Raw genomic sequence first — 13,876 nt, forward strand, 5'->3', positions numbered from 1 at the left:
ATTCATTTTTAAAAACAAATCAATTTATTTAAAGTAAAAAAAATAAAAAAATAAAAAAAATAAAAACAGCTCACCCATTTTTGGTGAATAAGAATCCCTATTGATCTTTATGCAATAGGTAGTATGGTGCCACTCAATGACATTTTCTAAAAGTATCTATCATTACGAAAGAATAGACTTTGTTTTCAAAGTTATGTGACTTTTCCAACAGATAGGATCTAATAAACATATCTGTATTGGAAAGGAAGTTCAAAGATGACATGGGTCAGAAGCTAGAACCTCCAGGCATGAAGGTTTGCTTTTAACACATTTAGAAATACTTGAAAAAACAAAAGACAACCACAAATGTAAAAAAGTGCTTTTTAATTTTTAACCAAAGGATCAAGTTGATGTAACAAGTTTTTTTTTGTTTTGCTTTGTTTTACTTAAGTATTCATAATAATGTTCAATATGCCTTAAGCAACATGATTATTGAATGACAACTAAAATAGAGGGCAGTGGTAATTTGTGTGAAATTTACAGTTTAAAGTTCTTTAAACTTTTATAAAATTATAAGATGATAATTCTCCAAACTGGCAGTCAGATAACTTAAATACAATTTGAAATTAAAGTCCAATTTTATACAACAGTGAATAAGGGTAAGTTTCCAAGTCAGCTATCAAACTGAAAATTCAAAAAATGTAAAGTTATATCAATATTTGTAAATGCTGCTCAGAGCAAGGCTATTCAAAGTGTCGCTCATGAACTATTTGTGACCCATCCAAAATGAGAGAGCTTGTGCCAGGTGAAAATCAATTATGTCAATAATCAGCTGCCTTTTTATAACAAGACTTTCTTGATAAAGGAAACACTGTGTTGATTTACATTCTGGCACAGGCGCCTTATCTCATTACAGCTGAAGAACAGGTACTGCTTACTTTTTCAGTGTGCCATTATAGTTTTACTACACAGAGTTAGTTAACTTTACTGTGAGGAAAACAAAATTAAAATGACAATTGTAATTGTCATCTATACCTCTTCTATTTTTCAATCCCATCTACCTATGGATCCTATCCAAAAAGCAAATTAAACTTTTATAAATATATCACAATTTAGCATTAATCTTCAGAAGTGTTTAAGTATTACTGACATCGATTCACCTCAGAGGGACTCTCTAAGATTCCTACTTTAGTGAGCTGTATCATCTGCTTTTGATAGACATTTGTTTTCAATCTGGAGAGAAAAAGAATAAGAATTGAGTCATTTGTTAATAAGTTCTCTCTAAAGATTGATTTACTTTATTTTTACGTTTCAATCAGTGAAAATATTTAATTCACTCTTTTGAAAAAATTGAATTTTTATACTGTTTACGCAACCACTACTTTTTTGAAATAAGAATTGTTGGGAAAAAAAGGTTTGGAAATTTACAACTCTGTGTATTCAATCAACAAAGGGGAACGATATAAACTATTTTAAGATTCCTAAGAGTGAAAGAAAGCTGATATGAAATATTTTTTAACTAGCTTATAATTCAAAATTCCAACGTCTTTATTTTTACTTTTTAGTATGGCACAATTCCTCTAGAAATTTAAAAATATGTTTTTTTGTAAAAGTAATCATTTCCTCTTTCTCTGATGACTTACTAAGCTTACCTGCATTAGCTTAATACTGAAGGCAAATAAATGGACAATCAACAAGTCAGAAAAAACCTCATCAGTTTTACATATAAAAGATCCCAGTTTAGCTTCTACATTGGCTAGTTTATTGACCCAACAAACTACTTCTTAAAGAATTTAAATGTATATTTACGTCATAAGACAAGAGCTCCTTTGGCACCTGAGTTGAGACAATATAGTAGAGCCAAAAATCTCTAAGAGAAAGTTGTCTAAACACTGTATTTTATCTACCTACACATATATACAAACACCAATACATATATATACACATATGCACACACACACACAAGTAGAAATCACATTCCTTTAAGAAATGCTGGAGATATAAAAGAAATTGACCATTTAACCAAATAAAGTGAACTGATAGTTATTAAAAAGTTTTAAGTTATTTGGAATCTTACTAAACTTCAACAAGTTAAAGGTTTGAGTAATGTATAATTCAAAGGGGGAAAAACGCAAGGATTTTTTGTGAAAATATAATTTCTTTTGGTAATAATATGGTCTTGAGATTACAATTATCTTAACAACATTACAGACTTTTTTAAGTCACCAGGTGGAATATCACCAAAGATTACCCCAAAAGGAGGAATTTCCCCCCACTAAGACTGAAATAGTAGTCACTGGCCACTGATCAAACATTCTGCTGTCCTTAAATTCTTCCTCGCATTAATCCCAGCAAAAGACCATGGAAGCCCACTCTGCAGGTAGCCTTCTGCTCAGCCTCATCTGCTCACTCACTAGGAATTTTACACAAGAACTTTAGAAGAGCTTGATGTCATCATGTTTTATGATCACATCCACCTTGCTAGACTGGCACTGTGTTAATAGTTCTCCTGGTGCTGTGATTGTTTTTATTCATGCTTTTAGAACTTTGACTGACTGGATTGTATTCCAAGACTTAGAAGACATCTAAAATATTGTTAAGTTGCCTAAGTCTGTCAGCATTTTCTTCTATACTCAATTAATAAATACGTTTGGTTCACTAAAAACAGAGCACATTCAGTTTTACCTAAGTATCTTCTACTCTAGAAATTCTGGAAGATGAAAACCCTTTACACTTGCATACCATATATTCTCCATCTGTCAGACCTTATTAAATCTGAAGGATGTTGAGTAGGCAAAGGACATTTGAGTTAAAAAGGCATGAGACTCTTGCCTCTGTTCTAATTTGTACAGATTATTCCTAATCAGGTTTCTAACTCCCTCTTTGCTCTGTAAACGACCTATCTCATATAGCAAACCATATATTTGTATAATGGAAATCTTTTGTAGTTTCATAATTTTTGTGATTGAAAAATATTTTCAAATGTAAAATGTCTTCTGAGCATCTGTAAAGTATTCTTTCTTAAACTTGACAGTGTTAGTCTAAACAAAATTTTGTCTCAATAGAGGCATGGTATAGAACTGACCTTAGAGAATCTATTAAATTCAAATGTCAGGGGGGTAGCAGAAGAGGGTGAAGGGGATCAAATATATGGTGATGGAAAGAGAACTGACTCTGGGTGTTGAACACACAATATGATATATAGATGATGTATTACAGAATTGTACACTTGAAACCTATGTAATTTTACTAACCATTGTCACCCCAACAAATTTTAATTAAAAAAAAATTCAAATGTCTTCATTTAGTTGTTTATATTAACCATAATATCCAAATCATTCTTTTTCCTGATACGTAAAACATTTTGATAAACCCATTGAACTTAAATTCTTCCAATAAATGTAAACTCACATGCACACTTTTATTTTTGGTCATATATTTAAATATTTTCCTCTCTGCATTGGTTAATTTCTCAGGATAGGAAATGAAATTATGCTAGTAACTAGTAATTTAACATTAAAACAATTCCCTAAATTCTTTTAGGCAAAAGTGCATTTACATCATAAACATGCCATATATTAAGCTACAAAACACAATTTCACACTGGAGCGAATTTCAAATTCCAAATTCAGTCCAAATGAGTCAAAGACAAAAGTGCTAACAGAGCAAATCTGAAACAAGTTCATGGGTATTTGGCAATGAGTCATCAAAGCGAAATCTTTTGGAAACCATGCTGCTATCCTCTGGGATATTCTCTTTGTCTTCTCGATCACAGGTTCCATTACAAGAGGATTTAGAAGTCTTGTCTTCAGAGGACCTTACTGTATGATCTTGACTTTGAAAGGAACTGGAAGTTTCCTCAGGGTGAAATAAATTTCCAAAGTCCAATTGCTGTAGCCAAGAATGTGAAAGGCAGATTTCTGCTGTTGGTCTTTTCCTTGAAAGAAAGCATCAAGAGAAAATTGAGAACTAAAAATCAAGTTGGAAATGTCTGCAGTTCAATGTATTTTTTATTTATTATGAAAATAACACATACTCATAGTACAGAAGGGAATAATAATAGGAAAATGGAGTACCTAGAAAGTTCTTTAATTCTGACATGTGCTGAAAATTCAATTTATCATGGGGCTTACAGACAAAACCAGTCGAAGGGCTTAAGAATGTATGTTAGCTTCACAAATAAAAATTAGTAAAATTATAAAGTCTCTTGGGTTTATAAACCCTTTGAAGGAAAATATATGTAATTTATAATATCTATTGTTATTTTGTGTTCTTAAAAGCAGAAACTGCCAAATATTGAAACCAAAGCTACCCTTCAATGATGTTTATCTAACATTTTGAGTTTTTGAATGTTGTATTCCATTATGAAAGTAATATGAAACGGTCAAATATCACAATATTTCAAAAGGAAGGAAAACACCTATCTGTACTTAGAACTCCAACCTTCACACAGCCACCATTACCATTTGAACATGTTTCCTTAGTCTTTGTTTTTATATTCATTTTTTTATTATAAAAAGTTAATGTACTTATTATAGAAATGTTAGAATCTAGGTAAAAAAGTATTTAACAAAATGAAAAGTGCTTCTAACCAGAAACAAATAACATCATTACAATTTCTACTAAATAACCAATTATGTCTAAAATATAGCCAGTGAGAGTTTGTTTGGACTTGCATTAGTCAATAAAATAATTAACAAATCTATGAGGTTTTTTGTTTTGTTTTGTTTTGTTTTGTTTTGCTTAAACAGATAAGGAAACTGTGTCCTCCAGGAGATTAAGTAATCAAAAAATAAAAGACCTGAGAAGTAATAAAAGCAGGAACCCAGCCCAAAGCACTATAACACAGCTTCTGCATTAAGTATAGTCAGGCCATTTTAAAGTAAATAGGGCTGATCCTAGTAAAAAACATGGAAGTCAACTTTTTTGTTTCCAGCTCAGAAGTTGCTAATGAGTGAGGTAAGAGTCCTAAACCATAGTTTCAAGTCCCTTCTTTAGTAGGAGGTCCAAGAGCATCGGATCCTTAACAATCAGTAGTAATTTGTACTTGTTACATAACTATAATTATTCAACTATGACTCATTTACAACAGTCACGTGTATTGTAAACCTTCTATTTCTAATTATTTTAGGAAATTTCAGTGATTAGTAGTAGATAAAAATAGTAGAGAGAAAAAGTAGTAGAGAGAAAAACAACCCAAATATTCTCTTCACTCCAAAATTTCCTGTTGTATATGTTATATTTTCTATATTTGAGGTTAAGAATGTATATAACCATCTCTCATAACACCCCCTCCCCATTTTACCTGATACCATACTTGTAATAACTGTATACCATTTTAGAATATATATTCCTTCATAGGCATGTTATTTATTTTGTAATAGTGTTTAAACAAATTAATGTTCTTACTCTGGATTTTTTACTAAAAGGCTCTGGATAAAGTCTGTGGCCAGCTGTGAAACTGATGAAAAAGTTTCTTCTGAATAATCTACATTAACTTGAGAAATATTGAGGTATGTTTCTTGATTATCTTCTCCCACAAAAGGGGATGTATGAGTTACCAACATATAGGCTATTATGCCAATATTCCTGAAAAACAAAAAAGGGAGAAGAGGGGAATTTAAAATGTGTGTTAATCTTAAAACATTTATATCAAGTAAAATTGGTACTCAACATATCCCTGTCCTCAAAACCTATACAATTAGGTTTAAACCTATACAATTAGATTAAATTGCTTTTCAAAGTTTCCATATTATTAAAATTAAAGTAATGTGTTACGTCAAAGTTTGCCTTGCAAAAAAAGAACACGAGGAGAATGCATATGTGTGTTATATAATTATAAACATTATGTATTAAATATATACCATTATACCTATAGTCTGCTCTTCACACAGACACTTATTAGGGAGTACACAAATCTGCTCAGAGAGCAGCATTTCCCAAGTAGTGTCCAATGACATAGTAATGATCTGTGAGACATAAAAAGGGGTTTTGTGCAAACAGTCTGAAAAATTGGCAAAGCACAAAGTTGGGAAGGCAGATATTTGTTTTCACTGTACAACTTTTCAGAGCGTTAAGCTATGTTAATGACTAGTCCTCTGCTCAGGAGCCAGAAAAAGACAGTACATACAGTACATGTTTCACCCACTTATTTAGCCCCAGGACCTTTTCTCCTTGGCAAACCCATTCCAGTCCCATGGAATACAGGGAATAATCCAAACTCTTCCACTTGGCCTATGAAGTCAGAGCCCCACTGTGGTCCCAGTCAAGTTCCATTATCAGCTCCACTCTACTTCCCGTGATTTCTCTGTGCTAGTCACAAAAACTCAACGATATCCTAGTTTATGAGAGTGTGTACTTTTTATGACATACTCTCATAAAACCAAACTATTGCATGGACCTGACCTCATTTTTCTGCTTAGTAAACACCTTCCTAGTTCTTCTAGATCTAGATCTGGTGCTTGTCTGCTGCTTCCTCCAAGCTTATTAAGTAGCATTTTAATGCATTATAGAACATATAGTACAATACTGTGACTGTGTTGTTGTTTTACTAGACTGAGTCTTCCTCCAGGAAAGGGATTTGCGTGTTTATTTCTGTACCTTTGGCTCAAAGCCAAAGTGTTACTTAGAAAGAATGGACAGGTAAATGTTTTCCTGTGACAGAATAATGACACTTGAATAAAATCTTTTCACTTGAAAGTCTTATTATTTACATTTGGAATCAAAGAACCCTAGAATATATATACTACCGAAATTTTAACAAAGACATTTAGGTAACTAAAAAAATCTTACCACATATCTGTTGCTGTGGTAATAGGATCATAGTTCAGGATTTCTGGAGCTGAAAGAGAAAATAAAATTCAAATTCAATACAAATTTAAAAACATGAAAACTACTTTACATTAAATTAAAACCAGATTTAGTTTTAAAGAACTACTAATATAAGATCGATAGAAATTTAACATTGTATTAATTATGCTGTGATCAGACATTTAAACATAGCTAATGTTGAGCAAATTATATAACCACATGATTCGAAAGCACCAATAATGTTCTTGAAGTGATCACCAGATAGTTTCTTTTTTCTTTTTAATCATTAAGATTATTCTCAGAAAAAATAGTTATGAAGAAATAAAATGTTAGAAGCAAGAATCTTCTTAAAATTTTCTTTTATTACTCTGTTAGGAATTACTTTGCATTATTTCATTAGATTAGATTGATTTAAGTTCTTCTTTTCAGGGTAGATAGAATCATATGCATTTACAATGACATTTTGAGCAAATTATGTTTCTTAGTAGGGCTTTAGATTTTCAGGTAGATTAAATATCCCTCTTAAATGATCAAAAACCTATAATTTCCAAAGCAATTAATTTCCCACTGTCTCCTCCCTTGCCTAAATGTTTTAAGAAGTGTAAAATAAATTGTCTAAACATTACCATAAATTTCAAATTAGTAGAGTCCGAACTAAGATTTATGCTTCAATAATAATTTTTTTGTTTCACAGTATGGTTTTACACTTTCTCCAAAAGAAATTATTTCCAAAGCCAACAGTTTTGTTAATAAAGTTTTTGAGTCACTATATATTGTCAGCTGCCACTGTACCACCTATAACCTGCTCATATACTTTTGTGAGCTATGTTATCTATAATTACAATAATTTATTCTAGGACACTATACCTTCTATTAGCATTCAAAAGTTACTAATTTGCTTTGTTTTTCATTTTAGGAGAGTCAGCTGCCTAGCTGAGTAGCAACTGTTTAGCTGTATCTTTTCAAAGCTTGTCTGGGGATATCAATATAAGCAACAACAAAAAAAGTATAAAAAGATTATTAAATTAAAAAATTTTAAATTATCATGTTACTTCAAAATCTTTCATCTGCATAATTTCATTTGTTGGTTTAGTACAATATCCCAAGATTATCTGATCATAGGTTTTCTTAACACCCTTCTTCTTCAAAATCTTTTTACAAACCTACATAAAACCTCGTATTTTAAAGCAGCAGCAACAAATAACAAGGAGTCCCGCTAATAACTGCTGCAAACTGAAGATATCTGTATTATCAGCAGCTTTGAGCTGGGCCCAGGACAGAAAGAGAAGTGATGTCTGTCCAACAGCGCAGCTTCAAAGGCAATCATAGGCCCCTTGATTTTGTTTCTCCATGCTCTCCTGCTCCTTAACTTCCCTTTCACCCATTTTTCTTTATGCACCAAGTCTTTACACACAAATATTAAATTTTTAAATTTATATGTCCAATGTCCTGTGAATTGTTGTGAATACCTCAATAATCCCACATTCAAGTTCCTTCAAGTGTGTCATAACCAGATTTCAAGGAACTAAAATACTTGAACCAAATACATATCCTGGAATTACATGCTCTAAAGTACAGTTTTATATAGATGTCATTTAGTTAATACATTTCAAAATGGTGTAGAAATTAAGGGGAAATTCTTACCTAAGTATTCTGGAGTGCCCATAATTTCCCGAAGTTCACATGCGTTTCCTATTTTTCGAGACATTCCAAAATCTACAATTTTTATGTCCCCAAGAGGGTATATGCTGCTCAATAATATATTCTGTGGCTAAAAAAGCACAACAAAAAGAAAATGATCAGTAATATACAACAATAAAAGTATACTAGTCTCAGATCAGAGGCAAATTAAGTAGAACTTACTGCTTAGTTATATATTTCACTGAGTCATTCATTAAACATTTACTAACCTATACAGGAGGAACTATACATTCAATGATAAAGTAAAAAAATATATACTCAAAGAGGACTCTTGGTTTGTAGGGAAAAGATGGATACATAGAGAAACTGATTATGAGATATAGAATGCTTGGTAATAAAGACCACTTAATCCTGCCCAAAAGAAAGTCCAAGAAGGCTTTGCAGTAGAGGTCATGCTTAAGCTGAATCTTAAAGGATAAATAGGAGTATGCCACTTAGAAAGCTATTATGGGCAATAGCATGAAAGAAGGCATGAGGGGATAAAAATGCATACATTTCCAGAAACAGAAAATGCTTCTGCACAGAGTGATGGTATTGGGTCTGACTGTTCCCAGGTTTGTAGCATAGACAGTAAGACCCATGGTAGGGTGGTGTATGGAAGCGAGATTGTACAGGAAGAAAAGAGTCCCATGTTCAAAAGATAAGACACAGATCGATTGAGATTTTAAGGTCCTTGAGTGGCTATGGAGGAAGCATACGGAGGAAGGATAATAACATGAGAGGTTGAAGTGATGTCAGGAATTGGGAAAGGGGCATGAATGATCTGGGGGAAGAAAAGGAGGAGCCAAAAGACTGAAAGCCTCAAGAGACAGATGAATGAGTACGATGGGAGTAAAAGAATGAGGACTAGGTGGTTATCTTCAGAGATAGCGATCAGAATTGAATATATTAGAGGAAGACCGTTTATAAGAAGATCCAGGATGTTAGAGTGGGATGGAGTGGAATGATTAAAGGCTTAGAACACCGAGAAATGATAGTTTTAAGAGCCCAGTGATTGAGTGAGCTGCTCACACATGCAGTCCTCGTCTCTCTGCCAGTACAAAATGCAGTCCATGTAACACAAAGAGCACACCCTGTGCAGTCTAGGCCAGCATGGTCTAACTGCTATTTCCTAACAATACCAGCCTGTAACTGTGCAATCAAGACCGGGGAAGGAACAGAGGTGTAGTGTTACTTAAAATCACATGTTACATTCATTACCTTTAAATCAAGGTGTACAATGTTATTCTGATGTAGATAATAAACTCCTTCAAGTATTTGTTTAATGAGTCTGATAATGTCATTTTCAGAGACCATTTCAGCCAGCTCAGGTAAACACAAATTGAAAATTTCTCCACCTGCGGCACTGAAATGAAATTTAAATAATAGAAAGTTGAAAAACCACTGAAATGACACTTTTAAATACTGTATAGCTGTTAAGTAAAAGACACACAGCCATCTAAACTTTAGTCTCCATATATACACATTTAAAGAATGGAGGGAGGAGGTGGGTGTGATCTTTAAGGAATAAAGTAAATGACAAGAATATTTCAAATTCTGGGTACTAACACTTCAATATTTAATAAATAAAATTGAATTGCTTTATAGTTCAATAATAATTGCCTTAACGCTGCAATAAAAATAGCTAATTATGAGCTCAGCTCTGCGTCTCCATTTTATTCATTTATATATAGGTATAAATATCATTTATTTTGATCCTCTTGACAACCATATAGTAGGTGGTTATTATTCCCATTTTACAGATGAAGAAACAAGTACAAAGAAGATAAGAAACATGTACAGGTTGCATAGTAAAGTGAGGGGCCAGAATCTGAATCTGTACTCTGCATACTTAACCAATACTCTGTTTTGCAGCTTCACAAAATATATTTGGGGGCAGAACCCAAATCTTTTTTGTTTGTTTGTTTAAGAATTAAAAATCTAAAGAATGTTGACAAAGGCATAGTGAAAAATCCCTAGGTTTAGAATCAAATGATCTAAATTTAAATCCTAAATCTGCTATTTATCAGCAATATAACTTAAGATCAGTCACTTATTTGAATTCTCCATCTGTAAAATAGAAATATAACTGAACAGAATTTTTTTTTTTTTTTGAGGACCAAATCTAAATAAATAAGATAAAGTTTGTCGGTCAGACATCTTGTAAAAAAAAGAAATCTAAATGGTTATTCATCAAATTTATAAGGTATGTTTGGGAATAGCTCAAAAAAAAGTAAAGTATATTTACTGAGTGCTTGCTACACTTCAGCTACAAGGTATAGAGGCTCCCTAACATTTCTTCTCTTAAGGAACTTAGTTACTGGGTAGGGTCCAATTAATTAGCGGAGTATGAACATGGTCCATCCACAATACGTGTAAAAGCTTTTAATGCATTTTGTTGTTGCTATTTAGATGAACTGCAAAAATAGGATTTTATGAAAGTGGACAATGCTCCTATGCATATTCACCCTTCAAACCTAGAATCCCATTACTATTTTGGAAAAATGTTAGCTACTTTTCACATAGTCAAACATGCAGATGTTTGTAGTATCATTCAAGTAGATAAATTTTTAAAGGTCAGCTGAAGAATCTGACAAAAATAATCACAAAATGTGTGAAAAATGAAATCGTATTTGTAATGTTCTGGGCTCCTCTGCAATTTAAATTTATTTTGAAGGTGCTATAATATACTTTATTTGGTACATTAGTGCTCTGGGAAATGTACACAGTATTTAGTCTTAAATGAACTACTTGTCAGTTTAACATTTTGCAAAATAAGCATTTTTATTTACAAGTTGATTCTAGGCAATCAACTTTCCTGATACAAAAACATATTTATTTCTTATAAGTATATAAACAAACCTCTTCATCCTTAAGATAACTGAATACTAAAATTAGGTGAATGTACTCTTAAATTAAAAAAAACAATGATGCAGATTACCTACTAAAAAGAATTACAAAGAATTATAAAGAATTACGCATTTTTTCTAAAACAAATACTTAGCTCTTTAGTTTACTGTAAAATATTTATTTACTAAAAACCATCAGAATCTAAAGCATACTAAACACAAATTTAGCTGATCTCTTCCAATTGTTGCAGATGTTCAAACATGTATTTTGTAATAAATTTGTCAGACTTTCATGCAACACCTATTTTACAGTCACATGTCAATACATTGGTTAACAAACCAGTTAGCTTAACCATGCTCTACCCCCACATGATGAATATTTGGGTGTTTGCAACTTTTCACTGAAAGGAAGAGATATTATTTTATTTGTTATTGCTACAATTCCTAACATAGTTTTCTGCATATCACATCTACTAAATAAATGTGTTTCTTTAACAAACAATGAGCTAGGCATATCTTAATGCAAGTTTACCTTTCTACTCTCCTTGGGTCATTTTCTTGGATGGGTTTTTCAAATAGATGGGCAAAATATATCAACTATTTCATTCTATTTGCCCATAACATTGTTCTCCAAAAAAATGCATCAAATTTCTGTGCTATTAGCAAAGTATTCTCATGTCAACACATTCCCCAAACATTATGTTGTCATTTGTTTATTCTGTGCTATTTAATTAATTTTAGTGTATGTAGGGCTGTACATTTAGCCTTGTGAAAATATCTGAATATAAACTATGACCTTCTAATATTTTACCATCAGGAATCTTATCATCCTTATTCTTGACATGTCAAGTCACCTATCTATCTCACGAATTAAAATAGGTACTATAAATTTGCTTACATGTATTAAATTGCATACTTACTATTCTAATACCAAAATGATTTCACTTGTATTTTCATAGACTTCATGAAGATTAATCACATGGGGACAGGACTTTGCCAATTCAAGGACGGCAATCTCATGTAGAATCTCTGCACGACAATCTTGTCCTCTTCTTCTCTTTTTTAGAAATTTTGCAGCATATTCTTGGCCAGTAGATTTTGATATACACTGTCTCACCACAGCAAATTTCCCTCTGGGGAGAAAAATGAGGACAGTTTTAACTTTCCCATAAAGAACAATATTAACATAATACAAATATTGTGATACCTCCAACTTAAAGTCAATCCTTTCAAAAAATCATGGCCCAAAATTTATCATTGTTTTAACTGCTTCATGTACTTTTGTAAAATTTATAGTACTATCACATAAAAGTGAAAATGGCAAATGTAATAACAGGATAAGACTGAATTATATTTGTTCTTCACTATTAATATAATACATTATCATTGTAGGAGAAGATTTCATTTGCGTGCCAACTCCATGCTATACTCTTGATATAAATCACTATGTTTAAGTATCACAACAATCCTATATAGTAAATGGTATTCTGTTTTGCAGATCCCAGAGTGGACATATATCTTGGTCTATTTAGCTTTTCCTCAAACACAAAAAATTAAAAATGAATGCAAAAACGGGTATTTGGCATTTATTTTTATCAGTATAATCACTTTGCCTTTCAACACCTTTGAACAAGCTTTGAAACTTTCTATCATAATTTGTCAGTTGTTTTACCAGCAAATCTCTTAGTATGGTTCAGTAGTCTATGAAGCCTGTAACAGATATCAAAGGTATATACGTGCTATGGAGAGTATCTAAAGACACTTCACTCACCATCAACCAAGAAAATTAGTGGTTATCAATAGCTATGTACAAACACACCCATTATAATGACGTTTATCATTTTAAGAATAAGTATGTGTTTAGCTTTCTCCAAAAGAAGTGCTCAGCATCTCAGCCAAAATTTAAAGACAATGGCAAATGTGTGTATTCTCAGCCTACAGTTGTCTAAAATCTAGTTTCCCAAAGACCTAAAGCTATTTTGAGCTATACTAGCTTAAGAAATTAACAAAAGCTGTTGACTGCCTACTCAGAAAAATGTACACATGCCCTTCAATAGAAAGTTTTACATACAATTCCAGAGGTTTTTAAGATCTTGAAGCCTCTTCATAAATCTTCTAAGCCTGAGTTCAGGGTCCAAAATTAAAAATCTCTATCCTAAAGCTCAAGTTACTCTCTAAATACTAACAAATCAGGTATAAATAAAGGATCTTCAGAAAGCAACTTTTGTTCCACAACTCCTCTTGCCCCAATTCCCCTTAGGATATACTTCTAACATAGTGCATCAGGTGCTTAGCAAGGAAAACTATTTTTAATACATTTGGAATTTGGATTTTGGGTGGGGAACAAAATACATTATATTTCACTGGCTTTTCTCAAGGACCAGGGTGACAAAGATTCCTACTCTTTATTCCCCAAATTTCCTCCAAATTGGTGCCAATGAAATACACTGGAAATCAAGCTGAAAAAGTATAGCTACAAATTCCAAAAAGAAAAAAAATAAAAGTGACCAAGCTATAATTTGACAGCTCTACATTTAGCAAAATATACATCAACTAAA

At 32.2% G+C, this 13,876-nt stretch overlaps 1 protein-coding gene across 2 annotated transcripts in view; it reads right to left on the reverse strand.

Annotated features, from left to right (window-relative positions):
* Nucleotides 1-346: 346 nt before the first annotated feature.
* STK17B (serine/threonine kinase 17b) overlaps nucleotides 347-13,876 on the reverse strand; it is a 28,090-nt gene continuing 14,560 nt past the window's right edge. For both annotated transcript variants that reach the window (XM_019741322.2, XM_074339554.1), the window contains 6 exons: nucleotides 12,239-12,451; nucleotides 9,691-9,835; nucleotides 8,434-8,560; nucleotides 6,772-6,820; nucleotides 5,389-5,568; nucleotides 347-3,916 (listed from right to left, as the gene is read on the reverse strand). In XM_019741322.2, coding sequence (XP_019596881.1) covers nucleotides 3,637-3,916; nucleotides 5,389-5,568; nucleotides 6,772-6,820; nucleotides 8,434-8,560; nucleotides 9,691-9,835; nucleotides 12,239-12,451 — 994 coding nt within the window. In that variant the 3' untranslated portion in view covers nucleotides 347-3,636. The remainder of the gene's footprint in view (nucleotides 3,917-5,388; nucleotides 5,569-6,771; nucleotides 6,821-8,433; nucleotides 8,561-9,690; nucleotides 9,836-12,238; nucleotides 12,452-13,876) is intronic.

This window comes from Rhinolophus sinicus, linkage group LG01, assembly GCF_036562045.2.
Source record: "Rhinolophus sinicus isolate RSC01 linkage group LG01, ASM3656204v1, whole genome shotgun sequence".
NCBI classification, from domain to species: domain Eukaryota; kingdom Metazoa; phylum Chordata; class Mammalia; order Chiroptera; family Rhinolophidae; genus Rhinolophus; species Rhinolophus sinicus.